The sequence below is a fragment of the Candoia aspera genome, chromosome 3 (genome assembly GCF_035149785.1).
Source record: "Candoia aspera isolate rCanAsp1 chromosome 3, rCanAsp1.hap2, whole genome shotgun sequence".
Lineage (NCBI taxonomy): Eukaryota > Metazoa > Chordata > Lepidosauria > Squamata > Boidae > Candoia > Candoia aspera.
In genome coordinates this window covers 111,261,368-111,287,598 of record NC_086155.1, presented here as the reverse complement: position 1 = coordinate 111,287,598, position 26,231 = coordinate 111,261,368, and the positions used below count along the sequence as shown (strand labels likewise).

The 26,231-nt window shown below is 38.8% G+C and overlaps 2 protein-coding genes across 2 annotated transcripts in view; both read right to left on the bottom strand.

Moving 5' to 3' along the window:
- Positions 1-11,050, bottom strand: part of ALOX5 (arachidonate 5-lipoxygenase) — a 93,969-nt gene extending 82,919 nt beyond the window's left edge. The window contains exons 1-2 of the mRNA XM_063298607.1: positions 10,868-11,050; positions 3,970-4,168 (exon numbers count right to left, since the gene is read on the bottom strand). Of these exons, the coding sequence (XP_063154677.1) occupies positions 3,970-4,168; positions 10,868-11,017 (349 nt within the window). The 5' untranslated portion in view covers positions 11,018-11,050. The remainder of the gene's footprint in view (positions 1-3,969; positions 4,169-10,867) is intronic.
- A 6,057-nt stretch (positions 11,051-17,107) lies between these two features.
- On the bottom strand, positions 17,108-25,958 carry LOC134493814 (vesicle-trafficking protein SEC22b). The gene is made up of 5 exons (XM_063298606.1): positions 25,791-25,958; positions 25,132-25,241; positions 22,883-23,043; positions 21,387-21,533; positions 17,108-18,609 (listed from the first exon to the last, which is right to left on the bottom strand). Exons 1-5 carry the CDS (start codon positions 25,863-25,865, stop codon positions 18,455-18,457), a joined length of 648 nt encoding a protein of 215 aa, XP_063154676.1. The 5' UTR covers positions 25,866-25,958; the 3' UTR covers positions 17,108-18,454.
- Positions 25,959-26,231: the final 273 nt, after the last annotated feature.

Sequence of the window (26,231 nt, the reverse complement as noted above, 5' to 3'; positions counted from 1 at the left end):
ATTATAATGCAATCCTGAGCTTAATGGAAGAACTTCATAGGAACATTTTATGTCAGATAGTGGGGGATATTGACTTGTTCGTTGCTACAATTTGCAACTAATAAGCCTTCACATAACTATTGGGAAAAGGCTGAGAGAGAAGCAGCTGCAGTGCATTAAGAGCAGGAGCAAATTTTGCAACCGTTGACCAGTGTTAGAAGCAGAAGAGGAAGAGGGATAGAGAAGGAGGGGGTGGTGAAAACCACTGCAATGACATAAAAAGCAGCTGCAGAGGAGAAAGGCAGGGAGATAAGCTGGTGTTTTGCTACAGCATAGTATGGGGCTTCTTTGAGGATGAGAAGAAAAGTACTGTATGGCTATGCATTCTAGGGCACACTTTCTCCAAATGTTCCTTATTCCCCAGTCCCTTTCACCTATTTTCTGTGGTTACATGTTGAATCAGAATTTTTCCAAACTACTGGAAATTTTCATTTAAATGTGTGTGTTTGCAGTTGAAATTCAACTTTTAATGGTTTTCAGGGATTTTTTTAAAGTGAGAGGCTAAGAATATTTTTGAATTTCTGATGGAAGTTTAAATGCCCAAAACTGCAATTATTTTTTCCTCTGCTAAAAGTAAAAATTTTCTAAGTAAAACTCTGGAGATTTTAAATGGCCATAATTTGGGGCAAATATTCTCATGGTAACTGCATGCTTGTGCTAGAGTCTGACCAAAGCAGAAATAAGTGAAACTATTACTTCCCATGATTTGGACATTGCACTTCTGTTAACACAGCCTAAAATTCCATTTGCCCTGTTTACAGCAATCAACTATTATTCCAAGATCTTATTCACAAGTACCAAGCCAGCTATCAGAACAACAGCTGCTGGTGGCTTTATGCAAAAGCAGCCTTTTTAGTATAAGGACTTTGTTATGTTAAGTATTTACAGAGTATGTATTACTTTAAGGATATTTATATTGTGTGGAAGTCATTATCAACATCTTTTTCTTGGTTGGACAAGTGATAGTAGACACCAGTACCAGTATTGCTTTTATCTTTTCTTTCATTTCTTCTAACCCAAATGTTCTTTATAGCATTGCTAAGTTTATTCACTTGGATTTCTGAGCAGGTATAGATCTAGTTTTAGTATATAGTGCAACTCTGCCGCCTTTTTACTGCTTCTGTCCCTTTCAAACACTTTGTATCACTCAACTATGTCAATCATGGAATTCAGTCTACAGTATCTATAGAATATTATTCTTAATAATCATTCCAGTGCTCTGAAAAGCACTTTTTTGCCTTCAAGTCAGAAATGCTGCACAACTCTAATCTCTTAAAGCCAGGGTGGGCAATTGTTGGCACAGAGACTATAAGCAAGCTATGAATACCAGACATCACACCATCAAGAAAGAGTGGCATGATTTCCTCCCATTTTTCATCATAAAACTAAAACAAGAGATGTAGTTTAAGCTTAAGCCACCAATTTAGCTTACCAACTCTCTGGCATAGTTGCAAACAAGAAACTGAAAGCTTTTGATTCTATTTGTGATTAGCCAAAGTTTAATGTCACTGAAGTATGTTTAATCTTCAGTAATGATTTACTGAAGCTATCCAACATAAATTAAGGTATGAAGTCAGTTTATTTCAATAACTACTGAAACCACAGTTTGTCTTGCTTTGGATGAAACAACAATATGTAGTTATGTAGAAGCAGAAGTTTTCAGTTCCTTCCTCACATTCAGGCTTACTTGGATTTACCCTTGATTATGAAAAGATTACTATTATGGGGCACTAAGGAAAAGACATGCTAATCTATGGCCAAGGTATACATACTTTGCCAGGATAAGGAAGTCAAATAAACAATTCTGCTTATGAATACAAGACCCGCATTCCTAGAAAACCCTGTAAGGAATTAACATCTTCTAAGTAAGGGTAGGGACCAGAGGTGTAAATAAAGAACCTAAACCACACCTGCTACAAGTCAAGGTTTTTCCCTTGTTAGAAGAGAACCTAAGGAACTAGAGTGTTTCTGCACTGCAGCATGTCAAGGAGGATAATATTTCCTGGACAGGATTGCTGATACACTTCAGAGAAGTGAACACCAAAGAAAAGGGGGAAAAAGTCCCTTCAGTAGAGGCAAACACATGGTAACTTATGATCCAAAGCAGCAAGAAGATCAGGAGGCATTCAGTGCCAGTGGACCTCAGGATCTGGTACCAGACTTACCCTAGAGGACAATCTGCAGCCACTGGAGCTAATCCTGCCACAGAACCCTGTGGAAGACACTTGCAGTCCCATGATCAAGAAGCTCGAGGGCAACATTAAGAAAGAAGAGGTATGCCATCGTGGCAGGTGATTCCCTGCTGAGAGGAAATGATGCAGCTCTGAGTAGATCTGATATAGCATTGTGTGAGGTCTGTTGTCTTCCAGGTGCCCATGTCCATGATGTGACAGGATTGCTGATGGACAGAGAGGTTTTGGTAACCTCTCTGTTCATCAACAACTATCCATTCCTCTTGATTTATGTGGGGACAAATGACATGGTCAGAAGAGATCTTGAATGATTCTCAAGAGAAAATTGGACCTTGGGTAGGATGCTGAAGGAACAGGGAACATAAGTACAGGTAGTCCTCATTTAGCAACTGCCTCATTCAGCTACCATTCAAAGTTATGATGGTGCTGAAAAAATAACTTTAGACCGAGGCTTGCATTTATGACCTTTGCAGCGTCCCTCAGTCACTGGTCGACATTACAGTAAGTACACGTTGTCCTGTGCCTCACCTGTTGTTTTTCCCCTTTTTCCCCCTTGCAGAGCAGAGAGATTGGAGAGGAAGGGATTACAATGGGGAATATATATCGAAAGGAATGCAGTGGTGCCAATAGCCCTGAGTGCACTAGGCAAACGGCCTGGTGTATTCCCCATTGTGGGCCTACTTACTCTCTTGTAATCCCTTCCTCTCCAATGAATGTAAATACAAACATTAATTCCTTTCTTACTAATTATCCCAGCACTGGGTTTGTATTCCAAGGGGCAGGGGAGTGGTTAGGAGGCAACAGAAGTAGAAGGTGTGAAACTGATGAGTCTTGTCAGTTTCAAGCCAGCTGTCCCAAAGGGAGGGGCAGTGGAGAAAAGCAATGCACAGTCCTGGTCACATGACTTCTCACTTAGCAACCATTTCACTTAAGGATAGTGTTGCTGATCCCATTTGTGGTCACTAAAAGAGGACTACCTGTAGTTTTTTCATCAAGCCTTCCAGTTGAGAGTCATAGCAGAAGGAGAAATAGGATCCTAGAAGTCAGCAAATGGCTACATAGATTGTGTCACTGAGAAGAATTTAGATTCAGTGATAATGCCCTATGCTACCTTCATGAAGTCTCCTGGAAAGAAATGAGCCACAACTGGAAGAAAATGTTTGGCAGGTGCATCACCAGTCTCAACAGGGGAAGAACAAAAAGAGGAAGACCGCAAAATCCCAGAACTGTATATACAGCCAAGGACTCAAAAGCAGAACACAAATAGAGAAGCAAGAGACCAGTCTATAGAGTTTCAAGGACAGTGCCACTCAAAACCACAGATGTTTCTATGCCAATGCACAGAGTATAAGAAACAACAGAGAGAACTAGAGATCCTAACTCAGGAAAACAAGTATCATGTGATAGACTTCATTGAAACATGGAGAATGATGATTCCAACATTAACAGAAGTATAAAGTCCTGTTCTTCTCCACTCTGCCCTGGTCAGAGCCCATTTGGAGTACTATGTCCAGTTCTGAGCACCATAGTTCAAGATAATGACAAACTGAAGTGAGTTAAGAGGATGGCTACCAAGAGGATGAGCAGAGTCAAAATCAGGCCTGAAGAGGAACAGTTAGAAGACTTGGGTATGTTTGGACTACAGAAGAGACAGATATTATAGCAGTGTTCAAATATCTGAAGGTTGTCCCATAGAACAGGGAGTACACTTATTCATGTAATATTGCAAAGTACTTACCTCGACCATCTCGGAGAACTACTTCTTTTTCATCTGTAATCCATCTGTAACATGGAAACTCCAGGTAGTCACCAACTGGTGTTTTCACAGTGATATATTTAAGGTACCAGTCATCAGGAAACCAGTACTTCCGCTTCTCAATTTTTATTAGATGAATCTCCCCCAAGTCCTCTGTCACTGTAACATTGTAAGTATCAATCTGGGAGGGAAAAAAAAGGCTGTGATCTGCTGGACAACCTAAGTGCAGCCACCTGCAAATAATGTAACTTTACATTTTCAGGAGGGCTCATTTCAGGCTAACAAGTCTTTGACAATGTGCTTTTAGTGGGCTTTGTCACCATTGCCCTTGCTGTGTTGTGAAACACGTCCAAAGCAACTAGTTGTGAAACACGTCCAAAGCAGCCGATTCATGTCCTTCATCATGACTGCAGAACTGTATTTCCCAACTTGGGCAACATCCAGATGTATAGGACTACAATTCTCAGAATCCCCCCAGCTAGCATAGACATTGAAATAGAAACTCTACCTCTAAAGTTGCCCAGATTGGGAAATGCTGCACCTATCCCAACCCATTTCTGGCCCCATGTGTGCCACAATGGATTTGGTATTCTGTTTAGTTATTGCTGAGAATCTGCAGGTAGGAATGCTCTGTGTGATTCCATCGTAACTGGTATATCACTTCTTGGTCAGTTTTCAACTGGCAGCTAATACAAACCTTTGCAGGGTAGCGGACTAGTTAAAAAGGCTAGACCAGTGCTTCCCAAACCTGGGTAAATTACCCAAAATTGGGTAAAAGTGGTTTTTCTTTGGGTAACGACACAGGAACCAATTACCCAATCACAACAGGGACGTTTAAATTGACTTGAAGTGTTTTATTTCTTTTTGGGTAAAAAGGACTTTCTCATAAGTGGTTTTAGGTAATGAAGGAAAAGGTTGGGAAGCACTGGGCTAGACCAAGGCATCTGATAGATCTGGATGGTATTGAAACCCTCACTTATTTATGGAATATTCCTTGAAATTACACCATGCTGATTGGTTTTTTTTTCTATTGTTCACTGGAAAAGGGAACTATTTGACCTAACTGAGATAGGGAAGTAGGATATTCTGCAACAGAAAATATTTTTTTATAACAACAAGAACAAAAGTTGGCAAATAAGCAGACCTTGTCTAAGAAGCATGCATACTGAATTTCTGTGCATCGCATTAGCTGTAAAAGAATAGCAAGTGCAATCCTACTGCAAGAAAAATGTGATCTGACAGGGCTCTTTACCTTAAAAAGTGTAAGACTATAGCATATATTTTATAATATGATCAGTATAGGATCTACTTGATCCCTGAGTGAGATGGGTGGTGACTAAATTTGAAGTATGTATGTATGTATGTATGTATAAATAAATAAATAAATAAAATCTACATCAGTGATGGTGAACCTATGACACATCCGTCAAAGGTGACACACCACAACGTTTTGGGTGACACACCAGCGTTCACCAACACCCGACAACTATTCTTCCTGTTTGAGTTACCAAAGAAAATGAACAGACAAAAGGCACTGCAAATCCCCCCCACCCTCCTATCTCCCCCCCCCATCTCTGCCCTTTTGGCCGCTCTGAACCCTGCCTTGCGGGGCGGCAAGCAGCCCCAGAACCGCACAGCTCTGGGACTGCTTGCCACACCCTGGGAAGCCACAGCCACCCCAGCCCAGTTCAGTCCCAGCCACAGTTGCCCTTGCCACTTCTGAGACCCCTGCTGCCAAGCCCTTCACCGCCCAAGCTCACCTGGCCTCTTGTGCAAAGCCAGTTTCTGCAGAAGCTGCTTTGCACGAGGGGGCAATACTAATACTAATAATTATTGTTATTGCCCCTTTGCACAAAGCCAGTTCCTGGAGAAGCTGCTTGCAATTGGTATGAAGAGGTGCGAAGGGGCATGCCTTGGCATGAAGGGGCAAAAAGGGGCATCTTTGAGTGAAGGGGCGTGTTTTTGCTGGCTTTGTACAAAGCCGGTTCCTGGATATTGCTTTCTCTATTATAAGTCACTGATTTTTCTTTTACTTTTTCTCACTTTATACTTCTACATAATTGTGGTTTTCCTCCTATTTGATTAATATGTTGTATGAAGCTATTTTTAATAATGAAACTGGTTTAATGAATGTTTTCCATTATTATTTTCATAAGTCTGAGTTTGTTTTACTCATATTACTTTTTTGTAATTATTTGACATTTATTTATATAATAGCACCACACAATTGTATTTTTAAAAAAATAAATATGTAAAGAATTGTTTCTCTCTTGTTTGGGGGGGGGGGGGTGACAGGCCACCTGAGTCAAGTTAGGCATTTTCTGAATTTTTGACATGCTGAGCCCAAAAGGTTCGCCATCACTGGTCTACATTAACCTGTATATTCACAGGGATAGATAAACATCACTCCCCTCTCACTCATGCAGCTGTTAAAGCACATGTATGACACAGATTTGCATAAAATTTGGATGTGTAAATTTAACAGTAAATATGAAAAGTAAGCACTATTAGAATTTAAATAAATTTCACAAATATAAGGAGAAACAAAAAAGGCAAGTTTGACTAACAAGAGGCTTAATTTGCACATGTGTGACAGACTGATGGCTTCACTATCTCTTGTGAGATTAGGAACACAGTTGAAACCATGCAGGCTCAAAACTGAGCAATAAAAACCCCATGTGGGGGATAGGAGGGAAGGCACTCTCAGCAGTTTAAAACTTTAACATTTCTGTTCTTGAGATTAAGCATGGACTATCTGTTGCAAAGAAACTACAAGGAGATTATATACAATTTTTTCTCCTCCTCATCACAACAATCTGTTGCTCCGAGTCCCCTTCCATAGAAAATACGAAAATTTTTGTCCCCTCTATTTTGTCTATTTTCTCCTCTTCTTGTCTTCTCTTCATAATTTCTGCCAAAACTGCAGCAGGATTCAGTACCTTTTCAGTTCTAGGATTAAAATACAATATATGAAGAAAGTACCGCTGAGTCTATCCTTTAATACTTCACATAAACAGAAGTACCCTTTTATATTATTTACTTCTTTTAACACATATCTAACTGTAAGCCAGTGTTCATTCAAAATGAAAAACGCAAACCATATGTGACTAAAATACTGAAAGTAAAATTAAATCAGTGGATTAAAGCAGGTGCCTGTTTGTAATGCAGGATTTACTTCTAAGTAAATGTGTAAAAGACAGGACTGTATATTTCCCTTCAAAATGAACTATGGCTACACTTCTAGGCCACTTTCCTGGGAGTAGACTCCACTGAATCACAGTAAGATATTTCTAAATACTGTTGGTATTTACATAATGAGCAGTATAATCTTACCCTCATATTAATTTTTCTTTTTATTAAAGGTTATGATTCCATTGCTTGATAATTGCTGTTGACAAAACAAAAAACAATTATTTCATCTGCAATGGGTGATAGTTTTTCCAAAGAGGGAGGAGTTAGGTAAGAAGGAAAACAAAAACAATCCTCTTCTCTACATTAATCAAATATGAGTATCCTACTCTGGATTAAATAAAAAAGAGAAAGCTGTGATAGGGAAATAAAGTGATTGCAAATGGCAAGGGAGAAGAGAATAATTTCAGAGGAATTATGGTTTATACATAAGGGAGATGTGTATATATAGGGGTTGTTTTTTTTAATTTGGATTGGTTAAAATTTCTAAAAATCCAACTGTTGCACGAGACTCTCCTCAAACCATCTTAAAAAACAGCTTCCTAGAATGTTTAATCTGCTGCTGTATAAGAAGTTTAAGGCATCTGGGGAAGATGGAGTTTGCAGAGAGGATAATTAAATCTTTTGCTTGTTGGTGTGAAATTAAATATCCAGAGTTCACACTTAATGTTTTGTGTCTTCTTTCCTCCTTGCTAATGGTTCAATTTTATGATATCTATGGATCTTTGCTTTAATTATTATGTGCATGTATGCCAGTTTATTGCATGATAAGAGTTGAAAGGCAGAAAAGACCATGGTCAAATTCAGAAAAGGAAGGTGGTAGTATACATCAGTGTCCATTGGCAGGGGTTGGGGGGTTATCAGAATGATGAAGCAGTGTTGTGGCATTGCTGACATACAGACTATTTATTTGATATTAATCTTCGTAGTAAGCTGAAGGAAAAGATACTGAGCTATCAGAGAAATCTTCATTAACAGAAGTAAAGAAGTAACACTGTGGCTCAATATTCTCCAAACTCGTTAGCAATTTGAATCGGTTTACCTCCAACAATGCTCATGTAGATAGAGTTATCTAATTATTACATTTTGTAATTCAGGATATAAGTCTTATGCTGCACAATCTTCCTGTATTTAGATCCATGATGCAATAGGAGACTCATACCAGAATGTCATCAAGATTCTGATTATCTGTCAAGCTCCTTGTAGCTAAACCCAGGAAAGTCTAATACATTCTAGAGAACCTTCTAGCAGGTTGGCAATTATCAGATTTGTCAGCTCCAGCTCTGGAATGACAGCAGTAGTCATGTTCTGGCTCCAGACTGGCTCTAGCACCAAGATAAGCTCTCAGCTCCAGGTCTAAATTGTTTCAGGGACCCCAAGCTGCTGCTCCAGCTCTGGAACCATGGAGGAAAATATAAACTAGTATGGTAATAACATTTTCTGACTGACATTATTGGATAATAATATGCCAATAAAATTTACTCTTAAGAAATGAATTAGATACTGCATTTTGTTACATTTGCAATAAACGTAATAAATATTTCAAGGTAGCAGAGAATGTAGCAGCTCTACTCCAGGGTCTGAAGTCCTGCTCCATTCTGATTCTAGTTCTGCTTCAGCTCCAGCTCTTCTAGAGCACAGCACACTGACCAATTCTGCTTTGACTCCAGACTGTGGATCTGTCTCCAAGCTTTGGAGCCAGAGGCTTAGCCACATCTACCTTCTGGTGCTTGATAAGAATCAAACCTATGAAATAAATGTCCCTTCAGACTTTCCTTATCTCTTGCTCCCATACAATATTTGGTATACAAATCCTCATAAGCCAGAAGTTCAACCACAAATTTAAATTACTTCAGTGGAAGGAAATGCTGTGATAATGGAGCAAACATAACGTATGTGGGAGAGAGATAGTGGGGTGAAATAAATTATAAAGAAGCATGAAGGTAATATAAACTGGTGGGGTGGGTGTATATCTTTGCAGTGAGTCCAGAGTTGAGGCCATGGCAGATAGGGTAACAATGTAAGGCAGACAAGGCCACAAATATATATATGAAGGGGCTAGGATTTTCATGAGAAAAAACTAATTTTTGTCTTTTCCTTCCCAAAATGGAAACTGAATTCTTACAGTAATCTAGGGGCTACCAAAAGGGGACTTGAGTAGTCAATATGTGTCCTGGAAATACCAAACAGGAAATAATTAACTAAACAGCACAACTCTTCCAATGTTCTCAAGCAGTGTTTTGAGCAACTGAAACCGTGCAGCAAAGATGATCACAAAATCCTATGTTGAACTATATTTAAGAAGTTGGCAATGTTACCAAGGATTAATGCAGAACCAAATATCAAAATAATTGTTCCCTGAGTAATTATACCAGTGACATTGTACATTTAGCTCGTAACATATAATCAATAGTTCAATTTGCTTATAACTAATAAATTACTATTTTAGTATATGATAAATAAGTTTATGTAACTACATGATTTCCTTTATATTACCTAGTAGAATATTATCACATTGGACACTATGTTTACAACAAATGCGCATGTATTTCCCTAGTTGGAGGCAAAACCAACCACATGGAGTTGATAGTGAGTAATACACACTCATGAATTTGCAGAGTAGAATCCTGTCTAGTAAGCTGCCCAAAGAAAGAATAAGCAAGAGAGCCAATTAGCATTCAGAAACAGTAAATATTTCACCCTGTAATCATCTCTTGTTCATTTCTCTCTAGAATGTCAGTCACAGTCCAGGGAAAGAGACAACAGTAGAAATTAGGTCTAAACCACTCTGCCATCATAACAACTACAGAAGGCACAGAAAAGCATGAATAACTGCTCCTTGCTAGAACAATTTTCCTTTCATGATTGCTTTTTTTTCCTAACAGCTTGGCAGGAAGATGGGCAAAGGATGGCAGCAAGGAGTATTTGCCATTGTTTCTGCTTTGTTCAAAATTGCCCTTTTGAACGTCCATCCTCTTTGGGCCTAATGAGACCTCTTAGAATAAGAAACAGAAGCCATGGACATTCTTAGAGGAACCTGTTTAACTGTCTCCTCTCTGCCCAGTTTCTTGCATGGAACTACAGAGACAGTGATCAAGTGCTTCTTCAAATATCATTTTGCTCACCTTCACAGTCCTGATACAGCAAACCAGGGATTTCTGATCAACTACACTGATTAAAGTATGAATATTGGGTTCTTCCTTCTGGATAGTGCTGTATTATACGGCAAAGTTTCCCTTATACCGTCCAGAAAAAAAACCCAACGATAGCAAGCAAATGGAGAGAGGGTCCTCTCCTGCAAAACATCATGCAACAGAGTCCCTAAGCAGCTGCACCTTCTGGCTATAGTACAGTGCAGAAGAAGACAGCACTCAGGCAAATGAGCATTCATAATCGTTACTTGCTTGCTTTCATCAGCACAGCTGTTGCTACTGAGGAGGCAAAGATGTGTTGTGCTGTGTATGGCTGGGGAGCAAAAAGCAAACATCCCTCATCAGCTCAGAAGAAAGGACGTAAGAACGCAAATTCCTATTTCGACGCCAGTATCGACTAGGAACTACCGAGGGACGAGGAGAGAGAGAAATGGCTCTTTGTCGATGCAAAACTCAAATCTCAAATGAGAAAGAAGCCATCGTACACCTAAACAGGTCTCGAGAGTGGGATTCCACAGCCCGCCCGCCACCTCACTCACAGCACCCCGCTCGAAGTCGTTATAGAAGGGCTTGTCAAGCAGGTGTCTCTCGCTCGTGCCGGCTGAGCCCACCAAGGTAAAATAGATATAGTCATCGGTGCCTGCGAACCACTGATTTCCCGTCGCCACTGTCACTGAGTAGGATGGCATGATTAGAATTCAGTAGTAGTGTTTCACTTTGCTAATAAGTTCTCAATTTCTTGAAGGACGGTGGCAATGGGGCGGGGCGGGGCGGGGCGGGGCGGGGCGGAACAAATTGGCGGTCACAGCCAGCCATCTCGCTTCCCTCGCCCGGAAGAGAAGCGGGGGAATAGAGCAACGGGTGATGAGCGGTTAAGCAGAGAGCGTACCATATATATTCTAATTTCTGGAAGGAAATCTCCAGGTCTGATTAGGGTACCTCCAAATTGCATTTATTTTGACAACGTAGTAGTAGAAAATGTATGCCATGGAGCAAATGGGACTTGCAGCAAAATGCAGTATATCGTTGCTGCTCAACCAAAGAACCAGGACTTGGCTTAAGTAGCGTGGAGCTTAATCAGGCCAAATCATTTACCCAGATACCCCTTTTTCAACGTCTCAGTTTGACGTCAACATTATGTGGCTTTGGGAGACTGCAGAACTTGTATTTTACAAATCTTTGGATTGTAAAAATAGAACAAAGATGCTATTTCCTTTTTATCTGTACTCACGTTTTGGCTAAACATAGCACTCACTGCTTTTATTTTAAGTTTATTACAGCCTTAGAGCCAGAAAACTGCTTTTGTTTGCTATTAAGCAAAGTTACTGTAAAATAATTATGAAGGCAGGCAATCCTTATTTAATTTTGCACAAAGACAGTAGAAGCAAGTTAAATCAGTATGCACATGTCAAACCTGATTTAAAATGGCTCTTAACTATAGACAGTGGCTCTTCTGTGATGAATGTGAAGTAGTTACTATCTTGTAAGTACCTAAAAGTTCAAACTGATTAAAGGCAAGATACTTTATTATAGTCATTTTTTTTAGTCCCTTCAATTGTGTCCAATTCTTGGAAACTGTCTGAACAAGTCCCTACAGTTTTCTTGGCAAGGTATTTCAGAAGTGGTTTGCCATTGCCTTCTTCCTAGGGCTGAGAGAGGGTGACTGGCCCCAGGTCACCCAGTTGGCTTTGTGCCTAAGGTGGGACTAGAACTCAGTCTCCCAGTTTCTAGCCTGATGCCTTAACCACTACACCAAACTGGCTCTCGTTAGACCAGCTCAGAACATCATACCTTGACCACATAGTCATAGACCAGCTCAAAAACAAAAAACGAAGTGAGACAGCAAATAAAAACCACAGTAAAATTATTATAAAACTGGGGTGGTCAAGGTGTGATGTATTCACAAATAGTAAAACAAAACTTAGCCACATTAAGAGAAATAAATCACATTGAACAGGTAGTAACAACTGTAAATAAAATGGATCCGGGTGGTCTGGAAATCTGAGTACTGTAGATGAGGTATTACTAACTCAACAGGGCATCTTTGTAGCAGCAGCAATATGAAAGGACCTGAGTATTTCAGAGAGACTTCCACTACAGGGGCAGAGTCTTTGTTCAAATGGAATGCCCTGTTGTTTCCCCTCAAGAAACAAACTGATTAAAACTATTGGAAAAGACAACTGCTAGTTAATCAGCTGGAGTACGTTAAAATGTCATACAAATACACTCATTCTATTGTGGCTCAGTGCTAAGAATCTGACTTCACTATCAAAAATAAATTAAAAATATAAATCAAATAAATTGCTTTTGTCTTCAGTATCTGATAATGATTATTGCCTGTTTGTATTTAAAGCATGGCAAGAGCCTGAATGCATGGTACCATAATATATAATTATGAAATATTACATTCATAATATAAATGTTTTAAAAATTAAGTCAGAAGTACTTTCCATAATTTCCATAATTCCAAATTTTTCAGCTGAAAAATAAAAAATATGACACAAAAAGCAATGGTCTTACATCTCAAATATACTGTATAAAGTATACTTCAAATAGAGATATTTAGGGCTACATCCGATGATACATAGTGGACTCTCACTACTAGAAGAAATTCCCTTGTTCTCCTGCTCACTGATTGTAATGAAAATCTGCTCCAGTGGCCTCTTCCAATCCAAAGAAAATAACTGGGTTACATTTTTAGATTTTCCCCCTTCCAATCTAGGAATGTAGTCTTAAAACCTTCTGCTACTTCAAGTAAGTTCCAAATGCTATTTTACTCAAACAAGATAACAAATTAACAGACAAGTGAATAATTTAAATTATTGGAAATATACCAGACAAATTTCCAGTCATTACTATATTCATTCATAAATAAAGTACATTACATAAATATTAGACAGGTTAATTACCTTTCTTTGAAAACCCTTTTCTTTGAAATCCCTTGGAAAATACTCATTGGGTATGTTTTTGTCTATTTTTGTAAAGAGTGACTGGATCCCATCCTGTTTTGTATTATGTTTTTATGGTTTATTACATTGTGAACTGCCCAGAGTCAGTTTGGAATCAGGCAGTGCCTAAATTGAATTAATTAAATATATCAATCTAACAAAATATTAATTCATCCTATGGTGCAATCCTACGCATATATAATCAGATGCAGGTTGATCTGTATAGGATCATGTCACTGTAGTTTATTTCCCCTTAGCTGCAAAAACTCTGGTTATCCCTAATTATCTGTATTATTGACTATAAAATGGTCAATAAAACAAATAAGGGTCAAGTATGGTGTACTACTTAGGCTGCTGGGCTAGGACCATGAAGCTTACTACATAACTCTGGGCCAGGCACTTTCAGACCAATTTACCTTATACAATTGTAAATATAGGTAAGAGTCTAAATCATCAGTTTCCCAGTATTATCAATAAACATATTCTTAAAGGATATAAGGCCAATTTCAGAAACAAACTAGATAACTTTATATAAGTACAATCAAAATCAGCCTGATCTATCCACGTAAGTAAACTAACATATAAATCTCTTTTGTAATCCTTTTAGCAGGGCCAGATTTAGACACGTGCCTTCTCTGCTGTAGCTCCCGCCGTTTGGAACATTCTCCCCCTAGAGGTCAGACAGGCCCCCTTGCTCCTGGACTTCTGAAAAAGACTAAAGACCTGGCTTTGTCAGCAGGGTTGGAATGGGAGGGGGAATAGTTATACCTGGGGATGGATAGTGCCCTAAGTGATTTTGAGGGGCCTGTCTCACTCACGGACTGATTAAAATCTTTTGCCACTTAGATTTTGTTATAATTTTATTTTATTGTATTGAAATGGTTTTAAATTTTAACTGCATTTTATTGTAAACCGCCCAGAGTCCCCCATGAGGTGGAGATGGGCGGTGAATAAATTTATAAATAAATAAATGTGAGGCCCTACACTGTGGAAAGCTGTAGAGGCTCTATTTGGCAAATGCTAAGAGAAAATAAGGCTGTGTAAAAAAAATTAAAACTGGGCAAGAATGTTGCAAAATGTATAACAAACCTGCAAGGGTGGAGGAAGGGCCCTCTTTGAACAGAAAGTGTGAATGCAGAAACAAAGCATATCTTAATTAATGAGGACCATGTGAGCAATACAGAAGGTTCTGATTTACTTCTCATATAAATATAAAACATATGCAGAAAAGCCTATATTGTTGTTTTATATTTGAAGTGGTAATATCTTTCAAGTATTGGTTTTTGACTGTAAATAATTACATATATGAAATCATCTTCAATAAAAAAAAATCAGAAATGTTGAAAGGGCCCTGCAGACTCTGAGGCCCTAGTAAAGGTAAAGGTTTCCCTTGACATTAAGTCCAGTCGTGTCTGACTCTAGGGGGCGGTGCTCATCTCCGTTTCAAAGCCAAAGAGCCAGCGTTTGTCTGTAGACACTTCCGTGGTCATGTGGCCAGCATGACTAAACGGAACGCCGTTACCTGCCCGCCGAAGCGGTATCTATTAATCTACTCACATCTGCATGTTTTTGAACTGCTAGGTTGGCAGGAGCTGGGACTAGCAACCGGAACTCACCCTGTCACACAGATTTGAACCGCCGACCTTCTGATCGGCAAGCTCAGCAGCTCTGTGGCTTAACCCGCAGCGCCACCGCGTCCCTCTGAGGCCCTAAGCTGTAGCTTAATTTATACCTAGATCTGGCTCTGACTATGGTTCAAACTATTGAAAAGCCAACCATCAGGAAATTAAAAGAAGTTAGTGTTGAAAGTTAGAGTAGGCTGGGAAACTTGTATTCCTTCAAATTCCTGAATTACAGCTTCAAATGATGACCTTTACCACTGGCTATTCTACCTGGATCTGTCCGGAACTGTAATTCAGCAGTGCACAAAATGGAAAATGTTTTGTTGCATTCTGGAAATTTCTGATGAACCATTTCAGATTAGCCAGTGTAAAAGAAACAGAGCCCAGAACATTCAGGCTATTCCAGTTTCCAATAAAGCAAAATCCAGAGAAACACTTTTATCGGAAGAGTACATCAAAGCCGCATACTTCATTTCCCTCTCTTCTCTCAGCAGTTCCCAGCACAGCCTTTACCACTGGCTTGTCTACTCCTATTGTCTCAGCACCTTCTACCCCTCCCCTCAGCTGCCACCAATCCCAGTGCAGTACATTTCACTCCTTCCCCTCAGAAATCACTGCATTGAGTAGCTGATCTCAGTAGTAAGGAGGCTCCCAGTGTAGCATATACCATCAGCCTTGATCTTACTTCTACTACTTCTGTCTGGAACAATTGTGCTTTGGTTTGTATTTAGAACAGAACTAGAAACATTTCTGCACAGGGTGTTTGGTACAATATAGAGAAGACTTCCACTTACTGTTTTGCCAGTACAGCCCAACAGAAAAGATCTACATACGCCCAACAAATCTATCATTAGCATATATTCATCTTTATATATCCTTTTTTAGTAATAGATATCAAAAATTATGAGAGTTGTTTCAGATTAGTATGTCTTGTCCAAAGATCCAGCATCAATTTGTACATAAGGCAGTAGAGACATACAACATACTGTATAAGAACATACTGTTTCCAAGAGCAACTTCTGCTTTTCTACTTTTAACAAGCACTGAGTAGTATGAAGAGCCCTGGAGTTATTTTTTCATTTAGTGCTGGTGGCAAAACAGTGCTTTGAGCGTGGGGTGAAATGATGTTGGCCAGCACAACATACCTTCCTCATCAGGCAACCTTAACAAATGGAATCAGCTAGTGTTGTATGGCCACTAGTTTGGATACAGTTAATAACTTAATAAGTGGACTAGTAATAGCCATATTGTATTAATGTAAATATGCCTTGAAACACAGCTGGAATAAAATTCTGGACAAATTTATTTGTACATAGAGTTGCCAGAGCACTCCAAACCGGACCTAACTTGTTGAGTTTTGGCTAAGTTGTTATATCAAGATCTATCAGGTGACCTATCACTATGAACTAGGAAATCCTGTCTGAGGAAAAAATGCAGGACTTTTAATATATTTTAGTTCCAGAGCTATACTGATTTCTATCTCCAGAGTTGTTCTGGAATTGGGTAGCTTCTAAATATAATACATCATCATCATCATAGGATTCAAAGGGATATCGAGGTCTTCTAGTCCAACCCCTGCCCAGTGCAGGAATCCTCATGCAGGAAATCCTTGCTTAACTATGCTAATTAGGACCAGAAACTGTCATTAAGCAACACAGCTGTAAGTCAAAAAACCATGTGACTGTGCTACTTAGTGACAGCAGTTCCGGCAGTCCTCGTTGCTGGTGTTAAGCAAGGACCTCATGTGACTGCAACTTGCAACTTCCTGCTGGCTTCGCCATTGACTTTGCTTGTTGGAAGCCAGCAGGGAAGGTTGCAAATTACAGTCATGTGGCCACAAAAATGCTGCAATGGCCATAAACACAACCAGTTGTAACAACCACTCTTTCAGTGCCATGATAAGTTTGAACAGTTGCTGAACAAGTGGTCATTAAACAAGGACCACCTGTACCATCCTGGATAAATGGCTGTGCAATATTTTCTTGAAACACGATTATCATCATTATTACCTCGATTTCCAGTGGAAATTAGAATAAAACAAAACAAAAAGGAAACTTTTATATGAAAGAATAGTATATAGTAGAGTTCTTGCAATAAGAGCAGAATATGGCTGTTGATTGGGAATAGGTTCCTATCCTTTAAAAGCTTAAACTGGTCTCTTAAAGATGTATGACAAAGAAGATAGGAGAGAGACCAGGAGACTGCATATAAGATTTACTTAATACATTTATTTCAGTGCTGACATGTGGATGGCAATAGACATTTAACCTTGGAGTTTAAAGTTCTTTGGCCTTGTCAGAACTGAGATGTTTTCTGTTTATTCTGCAGAACTTCTATGACAGATCTTGACTCATGGAACTGAATTTGCTTGCAGCTAGGCAATTCCCAAAATAGATATGTATACTTTGTGGAGGGCAGTGTCACCAGAGATACTCCATGGCAATTTATCTTTTGTGATAAAGTTAGAAACATAGTTCTAGGAAAGAAAGGGGTTAATTTTTCAAAATATATATTCAGGTTCTCAGGAAGAAGCCTGCTCTTCCACTGTTCTTTTGTAATAAGGGATATCCAGCTAGTAGGTGATCTTACAGACTGCAACAACATTTGTGAGGGCACTCAGCAACTCAGTGTAAGATAAACAGAGAGAGGCCACATCTGAACATCACACTAAGCCACAGTGTAAATGAGCCTTAGTGAATCTTGGTCCTGAGGACCCTCCTCTTTTCTCTTCCCTTGCCTAGTCATGGGAAATTGGCCAAAAGCTTCTGCTTTTGAAACTGTATAGCTTCAAATTAGCTATAGTTAGAATTAAACCTAATTTAGTCCAAATGATATGACAATCCATAGTTAAACAAATCAGAAGTAAAAGCTGAAGTATTTCCTCAGCTGTACAGTAATACTCTAACACTTGCTGACACCTATCTGTCAGCTGGAGAAATGTCCTGTAGCTTAGTCATAATACACTGAACTACAGTTTAGCATGATGCTCAAATATTTACAGTGACGTGAACTCAAATTATTTCCTCATTTCACTTACCAGTCACAGAAGCCAGATGAAGCAATATTTTTATGCAGTTACTAAATTAACAGGGTAATGAGTCAAGATTTGATAATATAAAATCAGTATTGACTGGACAAACTAAAAAAATCAGTGTGTGTCATGTACACACACACATGCACACACGTGTCAGCCTTGAAACAGGAATTTCTCTTCAATTAACAAGGCTCACACTCTAGAATGTCCATTAGAATCCCCTAACTACCAGAGCTGCACTTATTTTAGGGTATGTCTATTATCAGCAGTGCTGAATAGCAGTAGATAGATCAAATTAGGCTACTCCTATCTGTCAGCTGGAGAAGTGTCTTGTCTTCCAAGCATGTCACTGCTACAAAGGAAAATCCTTAGTCCCAGCAAGCTCTGACATTTGGAAATAGCAGCAATTCTCATTGTAAGAACATTTCTAGGCAGATTCTAATGTACATCCTGTGATCTTGGCTATTTAACAATGATATGCTTGCTATTATTAAATATCCCTCTTTGGGGCCCATTAATCTCTCACAGCCACCAGAACCGCACATAGACAATCAGCATAATAAAGAACACAGCAACAGCAGCGAGCTTGGCGTAGGTGGAACGCATGTTCAGATATTTTGCATCCTGGCGGTATTTCTTGGACAAACTGGACAGATTGTTTGCCTTGGAATCCAATACTGTTTCAAAAAGAGATAGCATGCAAACAAAAAGATTATACTTATATCAACATTATAATTTACCAACTAATAATGTTTCAACATTGTTATTTACAAGACAGTAAATCTGGCTTCACCCTCTTTGTCGAATATTCATTGTTTAAGACTGACTTCAGTCTGACATATACAGTATGTTTCAGTCTTGCTGAAAAGCTTACTGGATGTTATAGGTTTCCCTCAAGCAGGTAGGAACTTTTGTCTTTGATAATTAACATTTTTTATTTAAGTTAGGAACAATGACTTAACATAATTATCGTAAGGGAATTCATGGAAGGCAAATTCTTTCATTCCCCGTAGCAGTTGTACAATCTTTTGAAAAAAAATCTGTGAAAGGCTAGTGAACTTTCCTGAACAATGGGATGAGGCACTGAGTTTGTGGAAAGGAAGTTTCTCATTCCTTCTTTTCCCCATCAACTGCTCCCAACCTTCACAAGAAGCTTTTTGAAGTCACAGGTAGTGCAGGGAGAATAAAAGAGAGAATCAAAAATTTATACTGAATTAATTTAGAAGCCAAACCATTGTCAAAAGATTATCCTTTTTTTAGAAACATGAACCTCTTTGCTGTAATTTGGTAAATTGACTGAGAAACTGAGACCTTATCCAGCAGAACATTTAATTCAGAAGCTGCTACCATTAAGAATAATTACAACTCAGATAAATTAACTTCCTTAAACACCTTTTGAGTATGGTATAAAATAGTTTTTATCTACATGAGATACTAGGTTTTGTATTCAAAAGTGTGTTTATCAATTAATTATTATTCTATATTTAGTTTCTATTTAGAAAGCCTATGTTTTTAAGGAGGGATGTTTGCACAAAGAGAGAAGTTACCACTACCTACTTGCTGTTTACTATCAAGTAGCATTAGCTGTTTGATAACATTGCCATGTAACTGCACCACTTCTTGTCCTGACTCATCATCTCCATTAAGGGAAAGCTAGTATTACAGAAAAAGCAAATGAGAAATCACTCTGAGAGGCAGGCAGTAATAACTTTGTTATGTAACTGCTGCTTCTCCTAAATTATGCAAACATAGTGGTGTGGCAAAGCTAAATTGCATGAGCATAATATAAGACAAATCCTAGACAAATCCTTGCAGTTTTCTTGGCAAGATTGTACAAGTGTCTTCTTCCTAGGGCTGAGAGACTGTGACTAGCCCAAGGTCACCTAGCTGGCTTTATGCCTAAGGCGGGACTAGAACTCATTATCATCCAGTTTCTAGCCTGGTGCCTTAACCACTATACCAATCTGGGTCTCCCTTAAGTAGGATACCAGACCAAATATTGGCTTCATTACTGAAGGATTGGAACAGAAATATCATCAACCAACTGCAAGGAAGTCCATAATTAACCTATTACTGAGGCACATGTTCTGCCTTTCCATGTTTTATCAGCCTAAGTAAAGTAAGTAGACTTTTGTTCTAAATAGTTTATCATTTAAAATGTGACACTGGAGAGAATACAACAGTAGTTGATTGATACAAGTAACATTAACTAGGAATGATCAAAAGAAATTACATTTATTTAGAGTGATAAAAAGTAGAAAGGGTGGGAATCTACACTTTCAGAATTACTTCCACTTTGGGAAAGACTTTTAAATGAGTTAACTCTGGTGCACCTTTCCTCATGAAGGTTTTCCTCAGATTCAGACATAATGGTTAGGGGGGAAAAAACCCATAAATTGTTTGCTCTCTGTTATGTAAGCAGAAACTGTTCTTTTCCTTATGCCAATTATCTGTCCATAGGAGTGAATAAGAAAATGGTAGAAAGAACAGAGCCATAGCAGCCACTTCTGCTGCTCTGTCTGGTTAGATCCCTCACCTAAGCATCAGCTTCCGGGTAAGCAGGATAATTGCTTACTTGCTTTGCTTAATCACTGACTAAAGCAGATGGGTAGTGAGCATGTGGAACTAGGGCATGGAGAGATAAGATGATGGGATTTCTGTTGGGCAATGTCTGCTCCTAACCGTCTTATTGATTATTGTCTTCTCTAGCAAAAAATAAACATTGTGCAGTAAGGGTAGCTGGAAAGTGGTGCAATAGAATGAGCTACGTAAATTCAGTTGCAAAAGAAGAAATTGCCCCCACCATAAACAAGAGAACAAGGGATGAATTAAAAAAATACTTTTCAATAAGCAGTACTAATGATGTAGGCTTATTGTACATTGCACTGATACCTCAGCATGAAATAATGGCACTGAAACTCAAGACCATGATGATTTAGAACTTCTCATAAAAAATTTAATTTTCTTGGTCTGCTGGTTGGTTTGTTTTTACAGTATAAGATAAGATATTTGCACCCTATGTTCCAAGTAAATTCCCAGAGGAATTAACTACACCCTTTTAAAATACAAACAAGATGTTTAAAAGGCCTTCATATGGTACCCAAAACAGCAGAGTAAGTGCACATTCCATGTTTGGCTCTTCTCAGTACTGGCATTTTTCTGTTGCAACCTGAAGATTAGAGTGCTCCTTCATTATCCACAGGAAGTATTATTTTATGCAGAGCAGCTTGCCAGTTTCCTTCCGCAATCATGTGTTTAAACATCTCCCAAAAGGGGCAATGGTTTATGCCAGGGTTTTTCAAACTGTGAAACCCTAGCGTCCCACAAGAACTTGATGGGGTTCTGTGATAGACTAAGAGCAACAACAGCAACAAAAAAGTTCACAGAACTAACAAATTCTATGGCCTGAAAAAATCTGAAAACCTCTGGTTTATGCACCCAATTGTCTCTGTACCTGAAAGAGTTTCACCTCGTTGTAAGACTTCTTCAATGTTGGCTACCATGATTCTTTGTACATCCTGTAACTCGGTATTAATAGAGCCAAGATTTCTTCTTGCACGGCTATCTATATACAGCTTCTTGGTTTTCTGAATGTAAGTATCTGGAATAAAAAGTAATTGTTCATGTATGACCCTTCTCTTTCCAAGTTCTTGTGCATCTATCATAATTATCATTCTGTACAATTCCACTCTGAAATCATGCAGCAGAGAGGAGGTATTGCAGGGAGTAGAAAAAAGGGTGGGTGGAGGAGATAGGAAGATAATTTAATTAACTGCTATAGGAAAAAAATGAACCTCTTGTCTGTTAGTTATCTTAGTTTCCCCAACAGGGTTCAGCAACTATACTGGTAGCAAATATAGTCCCTAACCACAATCTGATTACATCCCTGTCATCCTATATTCATTTTAACACACCTTAAGGCAAATTAACAATATGGCATGAAGAATAATTTCCTAACTATATAAATTAATCTAAAATATCAGCTTTCTGGGGAAAAGGAAATCTAACTTGGCATAGTGTCCTAACAGCCAGGAACCACGCTGAGACAAGGAATAGGTCTCTAGTGTTTATTACTGCTACATTAGACAGAAAATCCTAACAAACTGAAGAAGCATGGGAAAAACCCAGACAGATAAATCCCAAAAGTTAAGGCGGGTCTGATCTGTGTCTCTTTGAATGGCTGCTCAACTCCTCAATACTATGCACGTGTTTTCCCCCCTGGATAGGGGCCCACTCCTCCTCACCATCAGTACTCATGACGCATAGACTTGTCATATAGAAGGTTCAGTCTTCAGCATCTTAACTTAACAATCAGGAAACAAGTAATTAAAAAGATACCTTATTGAGATACTAGAAAAGCACTGCCAGACTAGACAATGCAGAGCTGTCTGCCTTCAGATATAACGTTTTCAACATCCATAATCCCAGTCAGCATGGCCAATGGTGAATCATACTGGGAATTGTAATTTGAATTCTCCACCTCTCGTTTAGTGGAATAAAACTTCACAAGTACAGGTAGTCCTTGCTTAATGTCCACTTGTTCCACGACCATTCAAAGTTACAATGGCGCTGAATGATGAAACTTATGACTGGTCCTTTTCCTTGGTCACATGATTGCGATTTAGGTGCTCGGCAACCAGCTTGCAATTATGACAGTTGCAGCATCCTGTGGTCACGTGATCACCATTTGCGTCTTTCACTGCCGACTTCCGACAAGCAAAGTCAATGGGGAAGCCGGCAGGAGGTCGCAAATAGTGATCACATGACATGCTTAACAACCATGTGGGATTTGCTTAAATGGTGAAGCACATTTAGACTCCATTAGTATACTGTCATAATAAAAGTAGTCCTAACTTATATGGAATTGGTTTCTTAGTCTGTCTACCTTATAGGGCTGATAGAACAATACAGGATGTGAAATGTCATTAATCTCAAGAAGTAGAATCTCACCAAACTCAATGAAAGAATAGGGTCTGGACACTGTTGGCACCTTTTTTCCATGTTGTTCATCAAATTCTGAGTGCAAATCTTCCAGGTATGCAAAAGCCATTTTTTTGGGGAAAGCAGCTTCACATAGTATCAGATAACAAACTCCTTTCTCAATAATGTAACTGTATAAAAGAAGATATAAGCCAATTGTTAGCCTGGAAGGAAAATGAACTCCCATCTTCGGAGTATTGATTTCAGTGGCCATACTATAAACAGCAGTCCGATCTACAAGAATCACAAATTATATTTAGCCTCAACTTATACTTAGAGTTCTTCTGCATCTTAAACAAGGACAGTGGTGAGGGAGAGTGAAATCCCTTGCTTTATCGTGCTTGCCATCTTTTATCTTTAACATTTTTATTGATTTTATTGTAATTTCTTTGATTGTTGTGAGCCACCCAGAGTTCTTGAAATTTGGGCAGCATACAAGTTTAATAAATTATTATTATTACATCTTTACTTTGTTCTCTTGATGTTCTCCTTCTGTATCATTCCCTTAGCAAACAAAATGTGAAATATTTTGTAGTGGATTTCTAAGTTATCTGCCGTTAGTTTGAAAATGCAGAAGTCAAGAAAAACTTATCTCGAATTTGATAAGATGCAGCATAAAGTCCCCTTAAAAGCTTACAGTGTGGTGATATATGCAGCAAAAGATTAGGGGTTTACAACCAAAGAAATCTACAATGCTTCAGCCTAGAAAGTAAGAAGGCAAAAGCAGAAAAACAAATTAAAGCTAACAAGAGAGGCAAAATTCAGCAAAGAGGTTTTCTTCAAATATGTCAATAGCAAGAAGATGACAACTGAGTTGGTTGGCTCACTGCCTGCTTCAGATGGAGAATTGTTAATAAATGACCATGAAAAAAGCAGAGGAACTCAATCCTATTTTGCCTTTATCTTTATTACCCAAAGGAAATTGTGATTTCAGTGGAAACAGACATGTAAGATATTACATGAAAGAGAAAAAATGTAGGACACAAATACAAGATGGGGAATTCATTCAGTAGATCTGAAAAGGACTTGGTTGAGCTCATTGACAAGCTGAACATGAGTCAGCAGTGTAAACACAGAAGCTAGAAGGGCTAGTGCAGTTCCAGGCTCCACCAGAAGCACCACTGTCACAAAGACACATGAAAACCTTATTCCTCTCTACTCAGCTCTGGGCACATTTCCAGAAGCATATTGACAGGTTAGAGAGGGTTCAGTGGAGGACCCTATGAGAATAGGCTGATGGGATATTCAGAAAATAAGACTTAGGGGAGACATGATAACCATGATCAGGTACATAAAGGAAAACTACAGGAAAAATGGCCAAGAACTATTTCCCTAAAAACAGACCAAAAATAGGGAATATAAATTACAGCTGCCTAAATTTTGTTTAAATCCAAGGAAATACTTCCTGATGGTAAGATCTGTACAAAAGTGGAATATTCTACCTATGAAGTTGTGGGTTTTACATCTCTGGAGATTTTTAAGAAAATGCTGTGGACAGCCACCTCTTACGGATGGTTTAATTGGTTCTTCTGTACATTTGCGGAGGCTTGGACCAGATGATTCTTATGATCCATTCCAAGTCTACAATTCTATGAACCTGCTGAGTTCTTCAACACTGTGAGGAACTGACACATATCCCTGAATGCCCCTTCAAGAATCTGAGAACCCTCTGAGGCTTGCTATAATGCTTTTAATTAGTTCCTTATAGATAACAATTACATTCAGGCCTTTCTGGATCTCAAATGGAGGGAAGAGTGTCCAGTAACTCCTCTTATATAATTACTTGGATCAATACCTACTTGTAATAACTGACAAGTATTATGTTCTACTACTAATGCTCCAATCCTTGCCCAATTTGAGGTTATCACAAAGGGATATATTTTCTTTCAATATAGTAATTTGATGGAGTGGATTCTATACAAAAGCTTGATACAATAATGCTTTTAGGTTGTATAATTTTCAATAACAAATGAAAACTACTAAAAGTTCTCCTCAGATCTCCTGTATCAATATAAAATAATTTTATGTACAAGCTCATATCCCTTACTCATTTTTCCCCTTAATGTGAGCAGGGTAAATCTTGCAAAGGACTAAGCTGATAAACTGAGAACTGATTTCAGCACACTGAATTCTTCCAGAACTATGTTTTAAAAATGAGACATGATGTCACTTCTCTTGAAAGTTTGAGAACCTCACCAAGATTTGCTATTTATACTTACTGAAAAGTCATTGCTCCAGCTTCTAATGTGCATCTGGTAGGAGACTGTTCATTGAGTTTCCGAAACAATTGCTTGGCTTGGCTTTGGTACTGCTGCAGATCTCGACCCGACTACCAAAAATCAGTAACAAAAACCCAAAAAACAAACAAAAAATGTTCAGCATACAACTTCTGCAAATTTTTTCAAATTCTGGTGAATGATTAGAAAGCAACCAGATCCAAACTTAGATCCTGTGGCACCTTAAAATATAAACATTTGTGGACTACAGTATCCACTTTATCTGCAGATTCCTGTTCTCCAGTAGCAAACATTAAGCCTGTGAAATACTGGAGCATATTCACATGAAATAAAGAGAAAATCCCATAACTGTATAACCTGTCTTCCTTTAAATGGAAGTGGGGAAGAATGAATGCAATTCAGTAACCATACTGGCAAAGCTCACAGAGAATATTATTTCCAGCCTAGACAACTAGAAACCATCTCATAGTAAATAACGAAAAATTAACCCTATGCAATTGGGTTTACTCCTAAATATCTTTCAATTTTAATTCTGGCATTTAGCGAGTACACTTAAAATGCTTAAGCTGCTTCGCATATATTAATCAGAAATTAAATACTGAGTAGAAAGGGGGGGGGAAGCCACGGTATCTCACACTTACCTGCTCATCCTCCTGCATAGAAGCCGCTAACGGAAGCCCATCAGCTACCCGAGCAATCATCGTTAGAAGCACCATCTTAGTTTGGACGAACAATACCTACAGATTCAGAATCCTGCCGCCCAAGACTAACTACACTGAGCTGGCCGGAAGCTGCAAAGACCAAATTCCGGATCCCCATAACAACTGTCCCGTCTATTTCCTGTGCAGTTCTATCGCCGGTTAAGAGCGGAGGTTCCTTGCTTTTTGGTTCCGGTAGAAGTGATGGACATTTTTTTGTTCCGTTCAGAGGTGTGGGTTTCCCAATATCCCCAGCAAGGGTCGGAAGCATGATTCGAAGCACACAAATGAAGGCCTAACAGTTTGAGGGGGAGATCGAGCAATATGCTGCCCATGAACGGCCTCCGAGACCGATGGCTCGAGCCCCAGCTGCGTCCCGTTAGC